General features: G+C 36.3%; 1 protein-coding gene across 5 annotated transcripts in view; it reads right to left on the reverse strand.

The window, feature by feature from the left end:
* Positions 1-476: 476 nt before the first annotated feature.
* AGPS (alkylglycerone phosphate synthase) overlaps positions 477-22846 on the reverse strand; it is a 62388-nt gene continuing 40018 nt past the window's right edge. For 2 of the 5 annotated variants that reach the window (XM_026075179.1, XM_026075202.1), the window contains 9 exons: positions 22448-22499; positions 19908-19984; positions 16370-16482; positions 13434-13503; positions 12362-12423; positions 10809-10898; positions 10239-10338; positions 8685-8742; positions 477-1359 (listed from right to left, as the gene is read on the reverse strand). In XM_026075179.1, the coding sequence (XP_025930964.1) occupies positions 1238-1359; positions 8685-8742; positions 10239-10338; positions 10809-10898; positions 12362-12423; positions 13434-13503; positions 16370-16482; positions 19908-19984; positions 22448-22499 (744 nt within the window). In that variant the 3' untranslated portion in view covers positions 477-1237. Of the gene's footprint in view, positions 1360-8336; positions 8544-8684; positions 8743-10238; positions 10352-10808; positions 10899-12361; positions 12424-13433; positions 13504-16369; positions 16483-19907; positions 19985-22447; positions 22500-22846 lie in introns of those variants that run through there. The other 3 variants (XR_003255088.1, XR_003255090.1, XM_026075194.1) reach the window with 3 other exon arrangements.

Genomic DNA, 22846 nt, shown 5'->3' on the forward strand with positions numbered 1-22846 from the left:
CTCAAAGGATAGTCTCTGTTTTGTTTCTATCCTAGGTGATCATATACTTTATCAAAAAGTCGGATAATTTGCTTTAAGAAAATAACCCACCTTAAAAATGGATCATGAGTACTGACAAATACTTCTAGTTTGTTTTACTGATTAAGATTCAAGTTTCAATGTAAAAATGCTTACTCTTATACTGTACTCAAGAAATTTTTCCTGAAGTTAAATGGACAATTACATTTGTGGCTACCAGTGAAGTAAATAAACAATTCATAAAGGTCATAGGAAACTGTACAAAATTAAAATGGGAAACCTCACTTTTAGGATGACAGTATGTTGTCCACTTAAGCTTAGTAAAACTGTTGAGACTGTTTCAAAAGACAGTGCTGGGCAAACAGTTTCATTTGAATAGCTAAAACTTTTTTTTACTGAAAAAAGGTATTTTGCATCTCTGCAAAACAAAACAGGAGCAAAACCATACACACGAGGACTGTAGTACAGATGAAGGCAAAGTCTTATGTTACAAACCTGTTTTCAACATACAGTGAGAAATGTCCATTGTACAAAACTTATAGTGACTTACCTAGGATTAATTTAAGCAGATTATCCCAGCAATGCAAATACAACTCAGAACACATCAATTTAAGATTTTCAGTAGTGCTAAGGTGGGAGACTGCCGAGTTTTTAGAAGTAGTTTGACTTAACATTGTCTCTTTTGATCAAAGCCTACATTTGTGCTTTAAAGGGTTGCTGGTTACAAGTCTATTACATACTTAATTCTCCAGCACAAAAGTACTCCTTGGTGTAATCTCATCTGTCTCCTAGCAGCTTTCCTTCAGCAAGGGGCTGGGTTGAGCAGCTGCTTCTGTAGACAACACTGTTGTCAGTCTTTGTTCTCCTTGCAGGGGATGCTTTAGTAAGAAACAGCTGGCTGTATCCAGCATGGAAAATACTTTCAGCTGGGTTGCCTAACCAAACTTGGAAAACCAAATTTGCATTTCCTGGTTGGCAATATACTTTGATGTGCCCAGTGGGTTGTTCAAGAGTTTAAAAGCACTGTAAGTAAAAATCCATAAACATTAACAATGAATGAAGGAATTCATTCCACTTTATTAGAAGGGAAAAGACAAAGTAATATAGTAGTCTTAAAGTTTAGTCTATGTTATATTTGATTACTGGGATATCAGTACAATGAAAATGAGGAATTTCAACAGCAATTTTGAAGTTTTAGTACATCATATTGTACAGGGCTTTATAAAAGGTTTTTGTTTCCAAAGATGTTATTGGGGTCCACATATTCTTTAACAGATCTCAGCATTCCCAAGCCAACATCGGAGATGCTCTCCTTCATCCAGCGCTTCCGCAATTTGCCTACTGGAAAAACAAAAACAAAGCATTTCAATATATGGCAGGATTCTAGGAGCCAATCAATCTTGTGACCATGAATGAATAAACACTGTGTGATAAATGCTTTTATTCAAAAATGAGAAATGTTTTGCTTTATTTGATTTATTGAGCCCACCAGACTATCAAGCTCATTAAGCTCAGCATACTCCCAGAGGAAGCCTGTGTTCCACACTGTCTACTTTCTTTAGAAACTATGAAATTTAGATGAAGCTTAGGCTGAGATCACATGTTCTATTAAAAATAGTGAAATAGTAATTATAAGTTTTAAAAAGCCAAACTCAAGTAGGAAGCTGAAAAGATTAAAACTAGAACCCCATACCTCTTGACTGCTTTCAAGCAAGCAGAATAAGAGTCAGAACTTACTGCCAGAAAAAAATTTTTAATAGTATTGGTTTAAATAACTAAAAATTGTTTTCTAAAGAGAAGACAAAGCCTAGTTTTCAATCAAGAAAACATCTTATTTCATTCAAAACTTTTACACAGGCTGGCACTTACACATATGATTTTACATAGGAATTTAGTTTCCATATTAAAATGGATATTCACAACATATACCATATACAAAGCACAGCTTAAACACTAGCTATTTAACAACTCACTGCACTAAAATTCTCACAATAGTCCTGTTACATGGCCAAGTGTTCATATATTAACCAAGTCATCAACTCCGATTTAACAGATCATTCAAAATAGAGGACATTTTTTCATTAAACACAGTATAGCATTTAGCTTGTCAGCCTAAAACACAGTCCATTTATCAGTATGATGTGATATAGCAAAGGCTTGAGAGGCAGATGCTTTAAGAGTATCTGAAGCTAAATTCAAGCCATCTTTTGTACCCTGTTCTCAGGGTAACCATCAAGCTGTCATCAGAATAATAAATTACAGGGACACCTCTGGAGAACAGAGCATAGTTGTTTATACCTTAAGGAATATGAGCTAGTCACAATGCCAACTGAAAAAGCAAATGTGAGAAAGAATGAAATTTGCAGTTTGGTGAAAAACAACTATTACCAGCATGCATGTCAAGAGCAAAGATCATAACTGAAGGACAAAAGCATTTGTCATGTGGTAGGAACTATAGTTGTATTTTGCAACCCAGCTCCAAACAACCCCATCTGTAAATACAGCACCATTACAATTTGATTGTCTGAGCAAGCTGATCTAGTTGAATTTTATGTGGAGATAGTTTAAAAGAGGAAAAAAATGGATGCAGCTTGACCATCACCTCAAGTCACTCACACTCTGGCTCCTACACAAGAAGCAGAAGAACAGTCATTACCATTCTTAACTGTTATCTGTAATATAGTTTCAGTGAATGTGTCCTGTGGTTATGGATGTAATTGTCCTGAAAAGACTGCAAACAACTGCTCCAACAAGATGGAGCACATTAGAATCACAGCAGGATGCCCAACAGCTAGCGCGCCTGCCTCTTTTACACCTCCAGTAATAATGCAATTCCATGAGGAACTGAACCACTGTCTGAGCAGCACCAAACAGTCGTTGCATATTTAATGAAGTCGCTCACCAAGTGCTGGAAAACAGAAGGTGCTTGGAGTGCATCATTAGTTCTGTCAAAGTGATAATTTACACATCTATCTTGTCAAATTTTCTATGGTTTATACTTTTACAATAATAAATCTAACATACATTTGATTAGTGAACTGGAAACAAAAAAAGCTGTACTACAGATACCAGTGGTCCTTCACAAACATGTTCAATGGAAAGATTTTAACCCCTTGATAACAGCAGGTTGAGCCCCTAACTCCTGCTGTTCACATCAGAGATGTATGTGGATTTGTCAGCTACTGCAAATTTTTGTATCACAGGGTTAAAAAGAGTTGAAGCAATTCTATTCTTTGAGTTCTAAGCTGGTCCATCTGATTACAGGGAAAAGTGAAAGGCTAATGCTTTGTGCAGATGAGAACACCATATAGAAAAGCAGTATTTATATTTGTTTCACTTCAGGTTAATTTCAGGGTATTCTGTTCCTCCTCAGCACAATAATTCAAGCAGCTTCAAGGATGAGAAGAAAAAAGGAAGAGGAAAATCCCATAAGAGTAAGAGAGGTTACCATGAACACAAGATAATTCCAAATGACAAAGTTTGGTAAAACACAACCACATTCCCTGTTCTTCCTGTGCCATCTATCCTTTGCAGCAACCAGGTACTGACATTACAGTCTCTGCCACAGATGACAAGTCTCATAGTGTGTTAGATGGGCAGCTTGCTGCCCACAAAAGAAGCTAGAATGAGAGTAAAGATCTCTGGCTCATCAAGGCCACACTTGCTCGTCTTTGAAGATGTGTCTGGATGGCTGCAAAAATCTGGCTGCTAAGGATGGAGCTAGCAAACAGGCAGCAATCAGTTTTCTCCCTCTAGGAACAGGAAGTACTTGAGAACACACAAACAGGCTTGTAAGCGAAGTTTAAGTGCAGCTGATGAACTATGGGTCCCAGGAATAACTCTACCCACACAGAATAGATTTATAAGAGTGTGTGGTCTCAGCTGAAATAGGCTCTAGTGGCAGGGCATATGGCCCTAGACTTCCTCTGCTCCAGTCCTTTCAACTTAGGGAAGCAGGTATTGCAGAACAGTTCTGCAAAAGGAAGAATGGCAGCTTGGGTCTTAAGAAGGATGGGGCTCTTCCGGCTGTTGCATGCTCTTTCTGAAGTTGGTTCTCTCTATGGGGAGCATCTTTCCACTCTTTGAAATTGCTTAGCAGGTTATTACTTTTCCAGAGATAACTCTGCAATTCACCGAGAAAGGTCAGCGCATTAATCTAATACGGCAGTAAAATGGGAGTACATTGGAGCAGTATATCTGAGGCCTTGTCTGCTACATAATGAACACTTCCTATCACTGCCCAACATCTGGCAAGTTTGTACTTGGCATCTAAACAACTCAAATAAGCACTCCCAAATTCTGTGTTGATGAATCAGAAAATCCTCTGCATTTCTTTGGGAAGAGGTATGGAAGATGACAATCCTGTTAAGACTTTCAATAGACCAAGGAGGAAAATACAGTACGAGTGATTATATTGTTTCACACAATAGGGCTTCTTGGTGTTTGACACGGAATGGCCACAGTCTAAATGCCTCATTCTAATCAATAGAACAAGCTCTAGTTTACAGATGAAAATATGATCCACCTCCAGTGTTTAACTTGCAAAAATAAGAGGATACTTTTTCTATGTAGAACAGCAAAGAATGTGTCCAACTGCTCCCCATGAGAGAATTTTATAATTCCAGATTTTGTGATTTGTGAGGGTTATTTTATGGCTGAGGAAATAAAGCTGCAGTTAATTACTGCAGTGTACAACTAAGCCATGACCCCTTACTGATACAGAATTGCAATGCCAAACATGTAACACAGGCAATTTTAAGGTAAACAAACTGCCAGGAAATTGATATTATACCTGACTAACCCTGTGGAGCTCAGCCTGCACTAACATTTATCCTACTCAATCTGCCTGTAAAGTGGAAGAAAATTAGTTCTATTAAGTAGCTAAATGAAGGTACTTGCTCAAACCAACAGGCCAAATAAATAATTGTTTCCTTAAGTAACTATTTCTTAGAACATTCTCTGCAAAGGAAACAATTTGTCATTAATTTTTAAACTGTTCCTTAGCTCGTTCTACATGGCTGCTTAACTTGGTAATACAAAAAGGATCAGGCCCAAATCCAGCCAGTGCCCTTATGATGCTGTACTTCAAAGAGAAATAGTTCTGTTTATACACCAATCCTACCTAGTGATACTTCCTCAGCATGTGTTATTTTATGTATACAAAGTGTATATTTTATAAAACAGGAATTCAGAACTTAAGGTGTGACATTTCATACAAGTTGTTTTAGGGCTTGCCATTATAAGAATTTTTATTTACTTAAGTTTGTATCTATAAAGTTGTTATTTCCAAAGTTGCTTTTCTAATGAGAGGCATCTAGAAGCAGACTATGAGATGCTGGCAACCCTTACGTACATGACTTTAAACAAACCTAAAGACAGCTGTTGCCAGGAAAGTAGCAGGATCGAAAGCTGTGTTCAAAGATGTGCAATATCACTTTCTACATGCAGGACTCAGTAAAGGCAAGGGGAAATCTATAATGAAGGCTGTAAAAGCTCATGTAAGAAATGAAAACGAGGATCACTAGAAGCAGGATATCCAATTCCTGAATCCCTTTCAAAAACTTTTAGCAAGCCACAAATGATGTCAGAGCACTGGTTAAAAGAGACAGGAAAAAAACATAAGAAACCACTTCAAAGTCACACATCAAAAATAATTCCTTTAAAACCACTGAAAAGTTTTCAGCAGTTTGTTCTCAACAAATTTAGTGAGAAACAGACCTACCACATTTAGTCAAAACTACCAGGCTCATGAAAAGCCTGCAAACCTCCTCTACAAGGGATCAGTTTCTGATGCACTGGAGCATGGCTAAATTCCTGCACATGTAAAGCACCTACCTGTTCAGTTTTACATTTCAGGTGAACTTTTATAGCAACACACATGCCCAAGAGTCTTCCTAAGTGTAAATCCTGTTTATCACATAATCCAGAAACATGCTCTCAAATGTAGAATGCTAAAATTAAAGTAGAAAAATCACTCCTGACACCTTCAAATATTTAAATCTAATTAATACTCATAAGTCAAGAGTGAGAAATAGAATTCGGAAGTAAAAGGCAATATGATTAAAAGAATAAAAAGTCATTTAAACTGTAGTGTCAGAAAAATCATATCCAGCTTTATAAAAATAAAACACTCAGATACCGCACACCAAAATACAAGTCAATGTTATAGCGAAAGGATAAACTGATTACACAAATGCACACTTCTAGCTTTGTTAGGACTTCCTGCATGTATGTGATTCTTTTGCTGTAAGAGGCTGGTATTCATACACTTTTTGCAATTTCTTTACTGCCATGTTCTTCTTACAAATTGCAAGATATGTCAAGGTATGATGTTATATATTGCAGGGTCCTCAAGCATAATCCATTAACAAAGAAAAAGTATGCTACTTGCAAGTTTTAAACTTCAGAAGTCATCATGTGTCTGGGTGGAAATCTTCTCATGACATTGCTAACTTTTTCCTGAGTATTGCCCAAGAGTTACAGTACTTTTCATTAGCAGGGGATTTGGGGATAATATAAAATAGAATCCAAATTAAAATCTCTTAAGTTATCCTTTATAAAATTTTAAGTTTATCACAATTTTAGTTATCATTGTAGGTGGTATGGGTTCATCCAAAATTAGTATTTCTCCAGATTTAAACTAGAGCTTTACACCTATCTAAAACTGAAATATACAATCACATCTTCACTCAAGAAGCGTATGAAGATTGAGTTAAGCAGGCTTTGTATTTTCTATAGCCTCAAGTCCTAGACTACATCTGTTTTCTTTGATACACAAAACCAGAGTTAAAATAGCTCCATTTATCACAGCATGATTGTAGGCAGACAAACCAGCCTGTCTGTTTCCAGATAGTGAAAACAACTGTTATTAATCACAATTACAAGACAAATACTAGAAGAAATTGCACCAGTATTTTCCTTTACCCCACACAGTACACCAGTCTTAGCAGTGCTAAGAATGACAAGGCCTGAAGGTCAGTAAATAAAAGCAATACCTTTAGACTAATTCTCAGCAGCAAATCTACTAAACACAGGAAAAAGGATCTTGCATATTGTACACAATGCACTGCCAGACCAAGAAAAAATACTTAAAGTAGAAAAATATTTATCAGGAAAGAAGATACAGTTGAGGAGAGCATAAGAAGTTTAACAGAAACCAAGTTTCCCATATCTGTTGAGTCAGAAGTTCAAGTGTGCAGGGATATGAAAATGCTATACAACAAGTAATTTCTTTTCTTGCCCAACACATGCTGTAAGCAAGATTTCATATGGTGCACACAAATACATCTAATCATATGACAAGCTACAGCTGCATGCAAGTTAATGGAAGAAATACTAGTCACAGTAAAATACAGGTGCCACAGCAGGGGAGAGCACAACAGCAGATCAAGGGGGAAATTCCACACCCCCTCTGCAAGAACTGACTAGTCCACTATAATACTGCACTAAATATTCAATCAGTGGACAATAAAAGCACATTAAGCACTAATACTTTTTCCCCTCATGTTATCACAGTCTGAATCTTCCAACCCCTTCCTACTCTGGTATTGCTGAAGCAGAGTCCCTTAGAGTTTGTATTAAAGTTGTATGAAGAAAAACAGGCCTAGATATAAATCTCAAATTTCAAGATGTTCTCCAAGTCCAGAAAGTCACCAAGATGTTTTAAAACACTGCTTCTGCCCTCCAGTTTTTCCCCATGCAAAGCTATATTGGAATGTCAGAATTATAATTTAATTTTAAACCATTAGGCTTCCTTCTCTTTGCTCATAACTCTGTGGCCAGACAATGCCCCAAAAGAGTAGAGAGAAAAGAAACACATCACAAGTTAATCAGTTTAAAAGTTAGTTACACAAATCAAGATGAAGCCAGAACAAGTATTCCTGACATCTGAGTTTACAGCATGATACAGGACATATGTAATCAAGTTAATTAGGCTGTGTGGGAAAAGCATATGTAAAGCATTAGGGTAACATTTTAGGCATGATGTTGGTTTGAGTCAAATATTAAAGTACAAAATAGCTTAGCTTGCAAGGAGACCACTAACTCATGACAAATCATTTCCAAACTACAAGTGAGGAAATAAAGTCATCAGAAGTTAGCAGGCAGCAAGACAGATACGTCAATACTCACATCAATTGTGCAACAAATGGTAATCTACAACATGGTCTAGTTCAAACTCTAGCTCTTTTATGCAGATACTTTTTACTAGGTGCTATGGAATTAGGGCTAACTATTCACTTAGCCACAATGGACACTAGTTAAAATGTTTTGTCTTAAAATTGTGAAGGAACTGGTATCCCACTTTGAGGTCTATGTACCTGAATATACCTCTGCACAGGATTCAGTAGAAGTTGCTTAAGACAAGCTGACCAACTACATTTTCAGGTTCTCAGACAGCCTGTAGATTTCCTATCAAAGGTTTGAAGAGGGTGGCCATAAATATAGCACGTTGTATGACTTGACATCAAGCAACCAAGGCTACAGACACTTCCCCTGCAAGTCTGGCAAAAAGGGTGAGAAGTTCCCTGAAAGAATGCCAAAATATTTTTCTCAGTAATATCAATTAATATCTTTGAAATATTTTTCAAAGTTCCATTAAAACTATTTTATACACTGGTAAATATTTGGCACTACAAGACAGATAAACATTAGACTGGGAATTATACCTCCGTGGTGATGTGACAGACTTCCTCCATTGGCAAGTATTTCTTCTCTAGCCGCCCTCTAAATTGGAAAGATAAGGTATTTATTCAACAATAAATGCACAAAATGCATTTCACTAAAAATAAATACTTGATATCATACTCATTTACACAGGTATAAGAAAAATTTCAGAAATAAATAGGGTACACAACACAGGCCAACGTTTTTGTTTAAGCTTACAGACAAATGTAACTGGGAGCTTTCCAAATAAATATTGTCAAAGCCAAGGCATTTCAACAAAACCATTGTTCCAGAATGGAATTCCGGAACAATTTCCCCCTTGCAGAAACTAGTCTAGTGGACAGGGTGCTCATCCAGAAGGACAAGATCGTACTGAGAGGAAGGCTTTAACGGAGAACTTTTATGACTCCGCAGAGAACATTTTCAAAGTTCCTTATTCAGGCCAGAGTTTAGACCCAGGTCTCCAAGATTCTTGTTGAGAAATGAGGCATTTTACAATTAAGACTGTTCTTGTGTTGATGAAGTTTGCAGCAGGAAAGTTTAGATTTTTTTTTATGCTAAGAAAAGCATTTGAACAATTTCAAGCTCTAGCATTTTCTTTCCCATCCAGCTCTGAGTATAAATAGACAGCTTTCTAAGGAAGCTGTGACAGAGAAAGCTTTCCTAAGCACAGACACCATGCTGTTGGTGGTGAGTTTGAGAAAAAAAATCTGTTTTTCACTGGAATAATGTATATAACCATATCTACGCAGTTACAAATTTTTCAGTCTTCCACAGAGCGCATGTACTTTGTTGGTAAACTCACTTGTTAGGTTAGTCATCTACAACGGAAGGCATGCATCCATGTGATCATGCTGCTAATTCCAATAAATGGTTACAGCTAAGTATGAATGAGTTTCATTAAGCAAGCACTTTAGAAGTATATTCTCCAATGCCCTAAATTTAACAGCACAGAAAACCTTGGAACTTGTACATACAACTTTGCAGCCAGTTGCCAAGTTCACAAGGAATTTCTAAAAAACAAGCATGAGAAGAATCATATCCTCATTACAAAGTTAGACTACTTCTCTATAGTCCTATTAACAATTACCTGCTACTGAGCATATGAACCAGAAAATAGAAAAGGAAAGCAGTTTAGCCATAGTCCTGCTACATATAAGTACTCCATCATTAAGATAAGGTTATTAGTTTCTCCCCTACATAAGTATAGCCTTTCACCAAAGTGTTAAAGCAGTTAACACTGGCTCTCCTGTGTATTCTTGTTAAACTTGCAGGCCCAAATAGGGCTTCTCTGGAAAGAGTTATTCCAGAGGTTTTGGTAAACAAAGAAACTTACAGCTAGTTTAACAGAGCATTGCTTAGACCAGGTCTTATCTGGTCTTTTCTATCAGGGTGCACATTTTTCCTTGGCTGCTGATGAACAAACTCTTGATATCTCTCTCCTGCACTCAGTTAGCTTGGCCAATGGGTTCGAAATACATACTGGGACAAACATATCATAAATCATCAGCTTCTCCCCTACACCGCACCCCAAACATTGTTCATATATACATTACCTCAATTTGTTCATAGACATGAATAGGATCACTAATTCCTCTGTAGTTAAAGGCAAAGTAGAAGTAGACACACGCACCTGCGTCATAAGTCTGTGTCACCCTGTTAAAGAGAACTGCATTACAAGCAGAGTTTTACAGTATTAAACCAGCCACTATGTCACACTACACAATTCATAAGGTAACTCATGCCATTTAAAAAGGAAGTATCTGTTTTAAAGTTTTGTATCCTTTTTGCTCATACTTTATGAGAGTGAATCAATGCTATGACTTTGAGATTAAGCTCTTAAATCAGTCCTGTAATATTTGACTCCTTGGTGCCTATAAGCAAAAATAAATGTCAAAACTAATCAAGTGCCACTAATCCCTGGAAATGATTAATTCGCTATGTAATCTACTTGCGGATTAGAGAAGGTCAAGATTACTAATGGCTGTACTAATAGCTTCACTTTATCTACTATATAGCAAGTTTAATGACCTCTTTTTTAGTACTAAAGTTGTACGCTGTTCCTTAGCTACTTAACAAATAAAGGATTCCAGAATAACAAATATTTAAGCTGGTGCATAACTTACCTGCAGGTGGAAAAAGGAGCAAACTGAACACCCTTTTCTTTACATTCTCTTACTATCCTTTCCTTTACATTCCTACAGAGGTCTAAAACCCTGTAAAAGAAAACAGTAAAATGAAGTCTTAAGATGTCCTTTTATACAATTTTCTTTAAAAAAAAAATCTTCAGTTTTAGTAATTTTAAGGGTATAAATTAATAAAACAATAAGACTAAAAACCAATGTTAAACTAGTTTAGATTTTGTCCTAACAATAAAATAGTCCTAATCAGACTTCAGTAGTATTATTACTCTTCCTGTACATCTCCTGAGCAGCAAGTTTAGTGTGAAGTAGAGCACTGAACTCTTTTGCGTAAGGAATAGGACTCAAAAATAGAGATTTTTCAACAGAAGTTTGAGATTACCCAATTCTGTATGCCTTTGTGTATTTTTGTCAGCAAAACAGCCTGAAACATTTCACAAGTAGCTGGCAAAACGCAACTCACAATAGAAGACTTAAGAACTCTAAGGCCTTGTGCTAACACCACCACTTTGGTATGCTGCAAGGCAAAGACAAACTTCCCAGCTGTGCATTAGTTTGCAAGCTTGAAATGTTGTAATTCTAACATGGCAATGAGCTATTAAAGCTTGTCATAGGCCATATATTTTTTTTCCTTCTTCCTCCTCTCCCCCTCCACCTCCACCTCGTTCCCCCATGACAGACCCAGGTGCGTCCAAAGTGCTAAAATACTTTAAATGTTTTCTTCCAAATATTTTTCAGATGACCATTTGTTCAGTTAGTACCTTCTCCTACACAGATCTGAGGTGCTATCCATACTATATGATTCGGACTTTGACATTTTACACAGATTTAAACCATTTTGTCAATTGATGGAAGTGAGTAATATACAAGGGAAATTTATCCATTTATTGAAGAGTATATAAAGTTAAATATTTTGTTCAAATATCTTCAACTAGTCTGGTACAGGGTAACTGACCAATTTTGGAAAACTGTATAACTCATGAGTTTAAGCAGAAATAATGTTAAATTCTGTTGTCAAGTGTTTCTATACTATAGCTGACAGATAAGTTAAACCTGAGAAAGATCTTCACCTTGGGGATCATTCACCCTTTTCAGCTCTCTTCTTTCCCTGCATCACAGCAGGGGGACAACACAACTTTCAAACATTTTATCTGCATAAACTTAAGAGCTTCATTAGAAACTTTTCTGCTTGAAATACACTGCCGATTCCACGCACGTGTGGCTGCTCAAACAAAACTGTTATTGTAGTCATTTCCCCCATTCCCAACCAGTGCATTTTAAAGTCCTGATTTTGTTACAGTAAGCTACCCTAAATAGAAGTGTTATTGAATGCTCGCCTACATCGTGCATACAAACCCTACGATGTAATTTACCAGCAACTTTAGCAAGAACATGCAGGTGCAAGACTTTAGAGGCACATCAGCAAACCTTCACTATACGTAAACCTAAATTAAGTTTCCTCATGAGCAAGTATGAGTTAGGAGTAATTTGAATAAAATCAGGTACAAGTTTCAAGCAATTCTGAAGAATCAGTTTACCTGTCCCAAGGAACAGATGTCTCAAATGATTCTCCTATTACATAGTAATCCAGGCCCAGGTCCTAATAAACAGAGAAAGGAAATTATCAACAACATTCAGCATCTACATCTGGGATTCCAGTGTAGGATACAAAGTTAGTACTTGTTCAATTTAAGATAATTTGTATTAGAAGCAGAAACAGCCCATTTAGAAAAAACATCCAGCTGTCCCAGTGACAGTAGTTAATAGTTATGGAAAGAGGGTCACTCTTCCAAAACACAGATGACTTCAGCATTTTGATGTCATGACCACAGACAACTCATCAGACTGCCTGTATGCTTCCACTAATCAAATACTTGTATCATTATAGCATCAAGCTAAGAGATCCATTATGCTAAACAGTATAATACCTAGTGGAAATGTTTATTTGGAATGTAAACTCTGCCTAGGTAAAATAAAGACAAGAAACATTTTTCCCATTTTACATATAGTCTGCTGAAATAAAGGTAGATTAAGTGATGTGCTCCAAATTATAAGAGCTAAATAAAAAGTAACACTGAAGATGTTCAGAGTATTCTGAAAAAACTCTAAAAAGACAGTGGAACTAGAACCCCTGAGAACAGCTGCACCAGTCAGACTGAGGCACATTTTTCCTGGAATTCTGATTCAAACCATGGCCATAAGCAGATGCCCAAAGAGGAGTAAGAGCTGAGCAAGCACATGAGTATTTTGAGCATTCCCCCAACCACTGACTACTTTCAGCCCATGGATTTTTTTTTAATAAAGTCTGACCTCATTTATTTAGCAACCTGTCAGTAGATCTCTTCAATCTCATTTCCCCATGCCTTTACTAATAACACCATATTCTTAACAGGTGCATAAGTTAATGTTTTTATGGTGCTTTTGTAGATGAAATGTTATAAGCAAGCACTACAGAGTTAAAGATGGAACAGAAAATTCTCTAGGAGAAATTTGAGATTATACCAAGGCAATTTGCAGTTAGAATTTATAAAAGTATCTTGAAAAAGACATCTTTAGGTTTTGATACAGTAATTAACAGAAGTTTCAGTAGGCCAACAAAAGGTGACCTACCCGAAGGTAAGCAATAACAAATGTCAGCATATATCCTCTCTGTCCATTATCTTCTCCAGCTGCCAAGCCACTGCAATTAATGACAGTTAATTAGCTTTTCAGCAAAGCATTCACAGGTTTCCAAAAAGAATTAAAAATGAAAAATCAATACTTTAATCAAATATATGGGCAAATTTAACTGCCTCAAAGCTGTGCTAAAATAGTTAAACTGTGGGGTAGCTATACTTATTTTGAAGTGGCATTTTCTTCCCTTCACCAAAATGCTCAGAAAGGAGGAAGTTTTCTATAGAAGGCAGAAACAATCTCAGGAAAAAAGTAGATTTGAGTAGGATTAACTTCAGAGCAGACATTCATAAGTCAACACCCTTCAGACTATTCCCTTCCACCAGCTCAGCTAAGATATGTCCGAAAGCAAGAGTGTTTCTGGTCTGTTTCAGTGCAATCAGAAACTAAAGCTAAATCTGGACTGATGCCAGTATAATACAAAGCCAATCTACGTAGCAATGATTAAATAATTTAGAAACCTTAATCAGATTCTTCCCAGTAATCTGCTTATCCAGAAAATAAGCGTTAGTTTCAATATTAAGATTGCCATAATAAAATTTCTCCCTTAAACACTATCTTCTACATTTAACAGCAATATTTCTATATTCAACAAAAGGCAGATTGCATTCTTCTGAAGACTAGAGATGTAACAAGAAAAATCTCAAAGCATACAAAGATCAAACATCTGGAGATCATGTTAGTCTTCTGAATTCAGTTTCACCTTCTCCCTGTATCAATGGTGTAACTGCACCAACACATAAGTACACTACTACTCTAGCAGTAAAGAAAAGGGCATGGTATCTGGATAATAGAAATACAGCCTTTGTTTTGTGTAACCCTCATGACTTTTTGACCTAAAGAAAATAATTTAAAACAGCTTATATTTCAATACACTTATTGCAGACGTAGTAAAATGAAGAACATATCTAGAAATTAAACCTTTTCAGGAAGCACTAAACTGCAGACTGATATTAAAACTGTATTAGTTAACTACCACTCTGTACTTAGACATCTGCTACTCAGACAGTATTCAGCTAAACAGATCTTTGGCCTAAATCAGTGGATTCATTCCCATATAAGCTCTTTAAAGAATAAAATGTTAATACAGTAACATTAGACTAATCACTTAATTTCAAAAGCATATAAGCCTTTATATGCAAACATTATATAAACTATCTTTAGAGCCTACTTAAAGATGTTTTGCAAAGTTTATTAAACCATTATGACTAGTTTCTCCTACTCCTTTTAGAATTTAAAAGGTTTAGAAACTGAAGCAGACTGAAGTTCTCTAATTTGCATTACAAAATGATCTGTTACTTTGCTATAGTCCTTCTGATCTGCTGAAGAGCCACTACATTTCGTCATTACAGAATTGCTGTGTACTCCCGTACTCCCGATCGGGTAGAACAATACTTTAAAGACTGCCACTTTAACACAGTGAGTTGATTTTTTTTTTTAATTATTCTTTTCACACAAATCTGTCACAGACAGGGAAGTGTGACAGTGAATTAAGTCAAACTGCAGCCACAAACAGAATCTATTCTGTTTCCTGATTAAACAATGAATCATCTCAGATTTAATTTTGGACCGTTTTTTCATCGTTAGAGAGCATATCTTTTGCATACCAGATATTGATAAGTACCGCTTATATTTAATATGCTTGCATTGTGATGGCTTACTAGCCACCTAAGATTCTCAGAGACATTCATTTCCTTGGAAAATAGTTAAATAGACCAGGAATTTTGTCTTTTTCACTGGAAATGACAGCTTACTTCAAAGTAGATCTTTTAACTCTTCACAGTTCTATTTTTATTCAATAATCCGAAGAGAGGTAAACAGTAAATAAACATTTGATGTGATCTTAAAATAGGTGTCTTTAAGCTTCATGAAAAAGCAGAGGAAACAGAACTGGACAGAGTACATCCTTGATGTTCATTTACAGTAATATGTGCAATTATATTTTTAAGAATGTGTTGGATTTGTGCGCTTGTATGCTCACAGGTCACAGCAGCAAAGCTACTGATTTAAGATCTCAAAAGTGTAAGTGATATATGAACAAAAAACCTGAGCCCCCAAAACCACTGAATGATACCAAGCTGCCCATGTGAAATTCCATCTTTGTAAGTCACCTGAAGTGGTAGAATCAAAGCACAAATCTCAGAAAAGATACTCTAGAAAGGGATAAGACATTTATGTATATTTAAATAGTTGAGACTAATACCTGCAATACTGTTCTTAAAAAGAAAAAAAAGTACATTCTTGATAAATGACACTTTTAATGATGGCTCTCATCAGTCACTCTTGTAATCAACCAAAATGGATGGACAGAAACCACTCGATCGTTAGTCAGCCTGCCACTGGAGTGAAGTGTTTTCTGTTCCTTTAAGAGTACAAAACAGTCTGTGGGACAGGGTGGGTGGTACATATAAGTCAAATTCCTTTAACTAAAGACAAATTTTTTTAAACAAGCTTTCTTTATTCATGTGCCAATGTTGATTCTGCAAAATGTTTAATACCACCTTTATGATTTTGTCTTCCCCTTCTGTAGCTAAAAGAAAAAATTTAATCCAGTACTGCAAAACACGCAGCTTCCAGGTCTGTGAATAATTATAATGGCTAGCTTAAGTTCTAATAATCTCAATGTATATTTAATCAAATATTCATTTTGCTCTAATATCAACAGCTGAAGTGTCTCAATAAGTTTAACTATCTATTAAGAATTAGCACAAACTATATTTAAAGAGGACTTTAAGTATCTAATTGATTATTCACACTTAAACTAGTAAGCTGAGAACAGATCTATACAGTTATTGCTATAAAAACAGAGTAGCTTTATTTACTTCTGGACAGTTAACTTGTCACTTCATATGAAAGAGTTTTGAAAAGCATACCCAAACTTGGTGGCAATATCATAAACTTGCTTTTCATGCTGAAGAACCTTCTCTCTGTCACCCTCAAAGAGTAAGGTAGCTACACACAGTATGTTGGGATCAAATCCTTTAAACTGCAAAAAGAAAACACACACATCATATCATAGCCTGTGTAATAGAACACAAGTGACAAGTTCTTAATTTGCTTTTCAAGTACATAAAGTGCACTCAGGTTAATAAATGGTGTCGCATTCAAGAGAAAAGGAAAAACAAATTTCAAAGTTTACTTTCCAAAACAATCAGTTTTTCTTCATATATGAACAGCTGAAGAGTAGAGGTTTGACTGTTAAATTACAAGCAAGAATAGTTCTACTCAACACAAGAACAAAAGCATTCCTTATACACATATAAAACTCTAACAAAAACATTATTCTCTTAATTGGACAAACACTCGCAAACCCACTGAAGCAGCACAGAGACACCTCATTCACCTTTGTTTCCCTGTCAAAACAAGCAAGATAAACACAACAGTTGTCTACTGCTGAAAAAAGACCAGTTCTTAAAGGCTTCAAGCAATAAGGAGACACATTCTGTCAATTATTCCTTTATTAGTGTTAAGATGACGACCATAAATATGTTACACTGCTCTCAAAACAGTGGTATTAGTAGCATACCACAAAAAAACTCTAAACCTGGGAAAGCACTATGGAAAGGAGGGAAATTAACCTTTAAAAGTGTGCAGGGAGCATATCCCAGTGGAGATGGGAAGAAAACTGCATTAACGGTTTAACAGTAATGCAGTCAGGCTGTCTGCGTGACTTTGTTCCAGGAATAAGAGTTGAAAAAGCAAGAGTCAAATCTTCATGAGTGGCCCAAAGAGTAAGAGCCTTACTTATTTTCTATATACCTTTCTGATTGTTAATTAAATCCAGTGAATTACTACTACTGAGAAGATTTCAGGAAGAATGGAGAGAAATATAAGATTGGAATGTTAACTAAATTTTATTCTACAACAGGGCAAATATTGACAATCTAGAACTATGTATTTCTAATATGTATATTGATCAACATAAGGTTTTTTTAAGCCTTTCCCTTTCCAGTGGCATTCATCTCTTCTAGTCTCCAAACTATTTGTGGAAACTTCTTGCTTAGGGCTTAAGCAATGTTATATGAAGTTTGCATTAGTAGTTGAGAGATTCAAATTCATCTTTTGTGTACAACAGTTACACTGGGAAGACCCCAGTTACAGCCATTCAAGGAATTATTTCCTTGACTGAGCAGATTAACTGTACTGCAAGTTAACTGAAGGTACCAGGAGCATCCCCACACCACAGTGAGAAGGCATGGTATCTCATTGGTGGCTCAGTTCTCCAACTGATAGCCTGAAATCTGTATGGTCATTCCAGGTCAAGGATGTCCGAATTAGTATTTTGGAAAAGGAATGCACCACTTCAAGAAAAGGATACTGTGAAAACTACTGGGAAACAGAATACATCTTCCCTCGGCAAAAAATCTCTCTCATTCGTTAATCCTACAAAACCAGCACAACTAACATAAGTAGAAAGAAAGTAGAAAGACTGTTACTACAGTGATAAACACCAAGCAGAAGCATAAGGGTCTATTAAGGCACTATTTACTGTCACTTCTCATTCTAGAACCATTTGTATTTTCTCTAGTACGCATTCTTTCTTCTACTCTTTCTACTGCAATGATCAGCCAACACTTTCAATGCCTCTTGAAGAGAACTGTGAGAGACTGACTACAGTGTGAACTGCCAGACAGGCAAAATACCTAGAGCATTTGTGAACTAATGAACAGTCCCAAACTTTATGAAGGAGTAAACCAGAAAGACTTTGTCCCTATTTTAATATAAGTATTAATATAGGCACTTAAGACAAGAGTTGACACTACCTAAATCATAAAGGTACAACATTTAAGTGTTGTAAGTCGAAGTAAGAATGTTTTTGTACTTTTGTTCTTTGATTTGCCAATGCTATTTAGTGGTGAGCTACTTTGCTTTGACTCCTCCATTTTCTTCCCCACCTACCCAAACAAGGAGGAACAGTAGTACCAAAGTTTCGTAACATGCTGCATTAAAGCATTCGTACATGACTGTCCGAACTTTGACCCTCCAAGCCACACAGAAGTCTTCATATGGCAAGGGACCAAAAGGGTCATCACAATCCATAAAGAGTCACACCACAAATTATGGGGAGCAGTTCACAGATGAAAGGTAATTGTGGGTTCCCAAGGACCCTACTACTCCTCTGTATGATGGAGCTGAGTATCTTACTCCCAAGGGCACCTGGTAATGGCAGCCACCTCAGGGTCATCAAAACTTGTTTCTTTTTCTATTCCCACATCCCCTCCCAGTTGGGGAGTTTTACTGAAGTGAGAGTCGCTCGTATACTCAAGAGGGCTATGTCCTAGCATGAGAAATGGAAACTGGTCACTAACTTGGACTCTCCGCATCAGTATTACATAGCATATTTCATGTTTTTCCAAATGTTCTTTCCTTCTTGCAGAGCTAGAAGAATTGAAATTGTAATACACCTTTCCTTGGTAAGTGGTGATGCTTGTTGCGGTAGATATTGCTTACTAGGATTATGGCTTCAAAACTGATAAAGATCATATCGCCAAAACACTCATTTCTTTGAATATTCTTGTGTTACAACAGCTTAGGGAGGGGAGGTGGAATTATTTCCAGGCCATCTCTAAACCTAACATGGTTTCCAAGCAAGAGAAGTCCATGGCACTTTCTGCTGAAGTGGCAGAAGAGAAAGAAGCAGAATCTGCTCAAGAATACCCATGCTAGCCATTAAGTCTCTCAAGCATGCCCGCTCTTTGAACATACTCAGTACTATCAGATTAGAATGGAATCTTTACCATCTGCTCCTCCTAACACAACAGGTATCTAAATAATTTTCTACATTAGAATACTTGTATTTGTGTGAACTCTTTAGCAAGTGTATTTTAGGAAAAAAGTCAGTAACAAAACAGATTAGTTAATATACAAAGCCTAGGTGAAATCATTCTTGAACCTACTGATTCTGGATTAAAAGCAGGTACCTATTTGGATGAATTCCAAGAACAAACAATCTATATGGGAAATTCAAGAAAAATATCTTGAGGTTCTTCCAAAATTCTAGTTTAGTGCAATAACAAGGTAGGTTACAGCTTGACAAAATCTGGGGAGATGCAAGAAAATTGTAAAATGCTAGCCTCACTCCGCCAGTATTAACTGATGATCAGTGGATCTAAATTACATATTTTGGTTCCAGTCTTGCTCTGTCACTTACTCATTGTTAGACAAGACGCTTTAATCTTATCTACATACATCACTGGAGAGAATAGCTCTCATGGAGTAACTCCTCGAACAGATAATCCCATTTGGGATTAAAACACCTTGAGATTTCCAATCAACTGATGTGCAATTTCCTACAATGTAGGATCTGTTATACTCATGAACTCAGCTGCACTGGAGACAGCACAACAAAAATCTCAAATTCTATGAACAGCATGCAAAGTTCCAAACAGTATTAAAACCAGAAACAGGTACCTTTGTGATGTAGAATTTTTTCAGTCCATCCAAAAATGATGTAAAAATGGAAGCAACTTGTGGTTTAAGAGCATGACCTTTGGCAAAAGAAGTAGAAAAAAGTGTGTTTAGGCAAACAGTAATCTTAAAATTCCTAGCTCAACCAGCAAACGAAGAAAATAGTTGGTAGGTAAAGCTGCAAGAATCACTTGGAGCACTTCTATTATCATAATTGAAGGGACTTTTCTTCACTCATTTAGAAAAATGATTTAGGAAGAGGTTTTTATTAATTTTTAAAAGGCATATGTGTAACTGCATGAATATTCCATTTAACACTTCTTCATGCAGAGATGTAATTAAGGCTGACCTAGTTTAGATCTTCAGAAGTACATGGTACATGGAAAGTTTTTAAAAAAGCACTTCATTAGTCTTTATTCTATAAAACTAAGCAAAACCAGTAACCTTTTTAAAGTCATGCCAAAACCACTGAAACCAACAGCCAAAAATGGTGCAAGTAAGGAGTTAAGCAATTTTTCCTTTAATGGTTATGTCACTTGTGCAAAATTTTCTACATAAAACTAGTAATTGCTTCCTTAATCACATACAGAGAACTACAATTACCAGGATATATAAACGGTGTCTTGGAGTCTGTTAAATTAACATCTCTGCCTCAGGACTGGGTTTAATTGAGATGAAAGCCTTTTACTATTTGTTCCATTGTTTTCAGTTACAAGCAACTTCTGAACTCCCATAACTGCTTCATTTTAAGAGTCTTGCATCTGGCCTACATGCTGTGAGCCCAATTCATAAAAAAAGTTATGCACCATTTACATGATACTTCCTTCCAAAATACTTCACAAAGTATTTCCTCCTGAATAAAGCATGAGCTTCAGTAACTGATTACCCTTCACCCCTCTTCAGGAAGGAGGGACCCTCCCTTGTATGCTATGCAGGTAAGAGCAAACCCCAAAGAGTATACCCAGAAACACACTTAAGTGAGCATGCAAAAGGAAAAAAAAAAAGAAAAAAAAGCAGCACCGGATAAGGTAATGAAAGGACATGAATTTATTAAACAACAATCTGTAAAAGCAAGTGGATTTAAGCCTACTTAATGACTACAAGAAAAACTTCCTAAATATCTCAATAAACCTAAAACACTCTCATGGATAACCAAACAACCAACCTCAGATCAAAGCTGCAAAGTGGAATATTGATTTTTCTGGTGTTGGGTTTAAAGCTTATAATTGGTCAGACTTGTTTCCAGTTAAAAAGCAAGCACAAACTCATCTGCCTTCTGCTCTCAATGTCTGAGAGAGATGGCCAGAGCAATCAGCAAGGCTTGCTGGAGCTCTCGCTCTCTCTCTCTTTTTTTTTTTTTTTAAAAACACAGATCTTAACTTTCTGGGATCAAAAAGAACGTTCAACTTTCTCAATACCATCAGATTAACGCCATTTAAGTCAAGATTCATCACTGAGACTTCTATCCAAAACTGATTTAATAAATTCTGACTCTTTCAAATGGTATTAAAATAAAGGTTTTCAAGGTCAATCAGATTTCACATTTTCATCTTATGGGCACAATCAAAATACCACACAGTCTCAGCAATAACTTGATATACTGTAAACTATTAGCTCTTTACATAGTGGAATTTCAGGGACTCTTCAAAAGCATCCTGAGCTAGAATACTTCTTTTGTCAGAGTTCCTACAGTTTAACCTGATCATTACCCCTAAGATGTGCTCAAATATGATCACTCTGCATGTCTGACATTTTCTATTTCTGAATTTAAACTAGTTAAAACTTTTGCCAAATCTTTGGGCTTAATAATCTTCTAGTAGCTTGATTTTTTACTTACATACTTAGAAGCTCGGACATAAGTAAATGCTGTTAACTGCATGCAAATACAATCAAGCTGTAAGCTTTTTCTTTTAAAAATATATGGTTCGCTTGACAAATGTGTCTTTATCTCCATCGCACCCAAGCATAATCATTGCCAAATTAGAATTAATACACTTTTCCAAAATAAACTGTTGTTTCTCAGGAATCCATACACCATCTGCGATGCTTTTATGAAATTTAAAGGAACCAGTCAACTCACCTTCAAAGTAATAAGGTGCATGTTACTACTACATGCTGAATTTCCCTTTTTTGACACCTGACTCCTCCTAAGTGCTTTTAGCAGCAACATGTTTCAAGTACTATAACACAAAAATACGAGCTCCACTCCTTTACACCAAAACAGTGCTAGTACCTCAAGAATTTCAAAGCCCCCAGGAGACTATGGTTTATACAACTGTGGTAAGGGAAAGGTCCCAGAAGTCTTATGTATCTATACGCAGAGTATGGTTCTTTACTGACTGTTGTATCCAGTCTTGCTTTTCCAGAGGAGAAGATGGACTTTCCCAGACAGTAAGCATTATGGCACTGTCTGGAGCTTGATCTTGAGGTTCATTGCTTTGTCTACTTTTGAAGAAAAAATGCCAGATAAGAAACTTAAGCTACTAAAAAATAAAGAGCCATCAGAAACAGATATTCATTTGAGACAAGATGTATGAACTTACCAAACTGAAACTGTGCATTGTCCACAAGGCGAATTGATGCAGGAGCACATCTCTTAAGGGCAAAGTTGCAGGCATGAGAGGGAAGAATTAAAGATTTGTGTTCACAGTTTTACTGAAATGCATGACAATCACATTTTCATTTAAAAATAACACAAAAGAAGCAAGTTTTGTTACCAGAGACATATGGCCATAACTACTAAATATTTTAGTTTTCATCATTGAAAAGGGGCAACTGTAAGCTTTTTCTCACTTGAAGAGCAACATCCACGAAGTATGTTCAGATATACTGCACTGAGAATTTTCAGTTTAAGCTCAACTCTGCTGCACCATACAAATCAAGGTGGTTTTATGTTTAACAGTATATACCCACTTGTAGATACAACACAAAATACTACTAGC

The sequence above is a fragment of the Apteryx rowi genome, unplaced genomic scaffold (assembly GCF_003343035.1).
Source record: "Apteryx rowi isolate R43461 unplaced genomic scaffold, aptRow1 scaffold_110, whole genome shotgun sequence".
Taxonomy (NCBI): domain Eukaryota; kingdom Metazoa; phylum Chordata; class Aves; order Apterygiformes; family Apterygidae; genus Apteryx; species Apteryx rowi.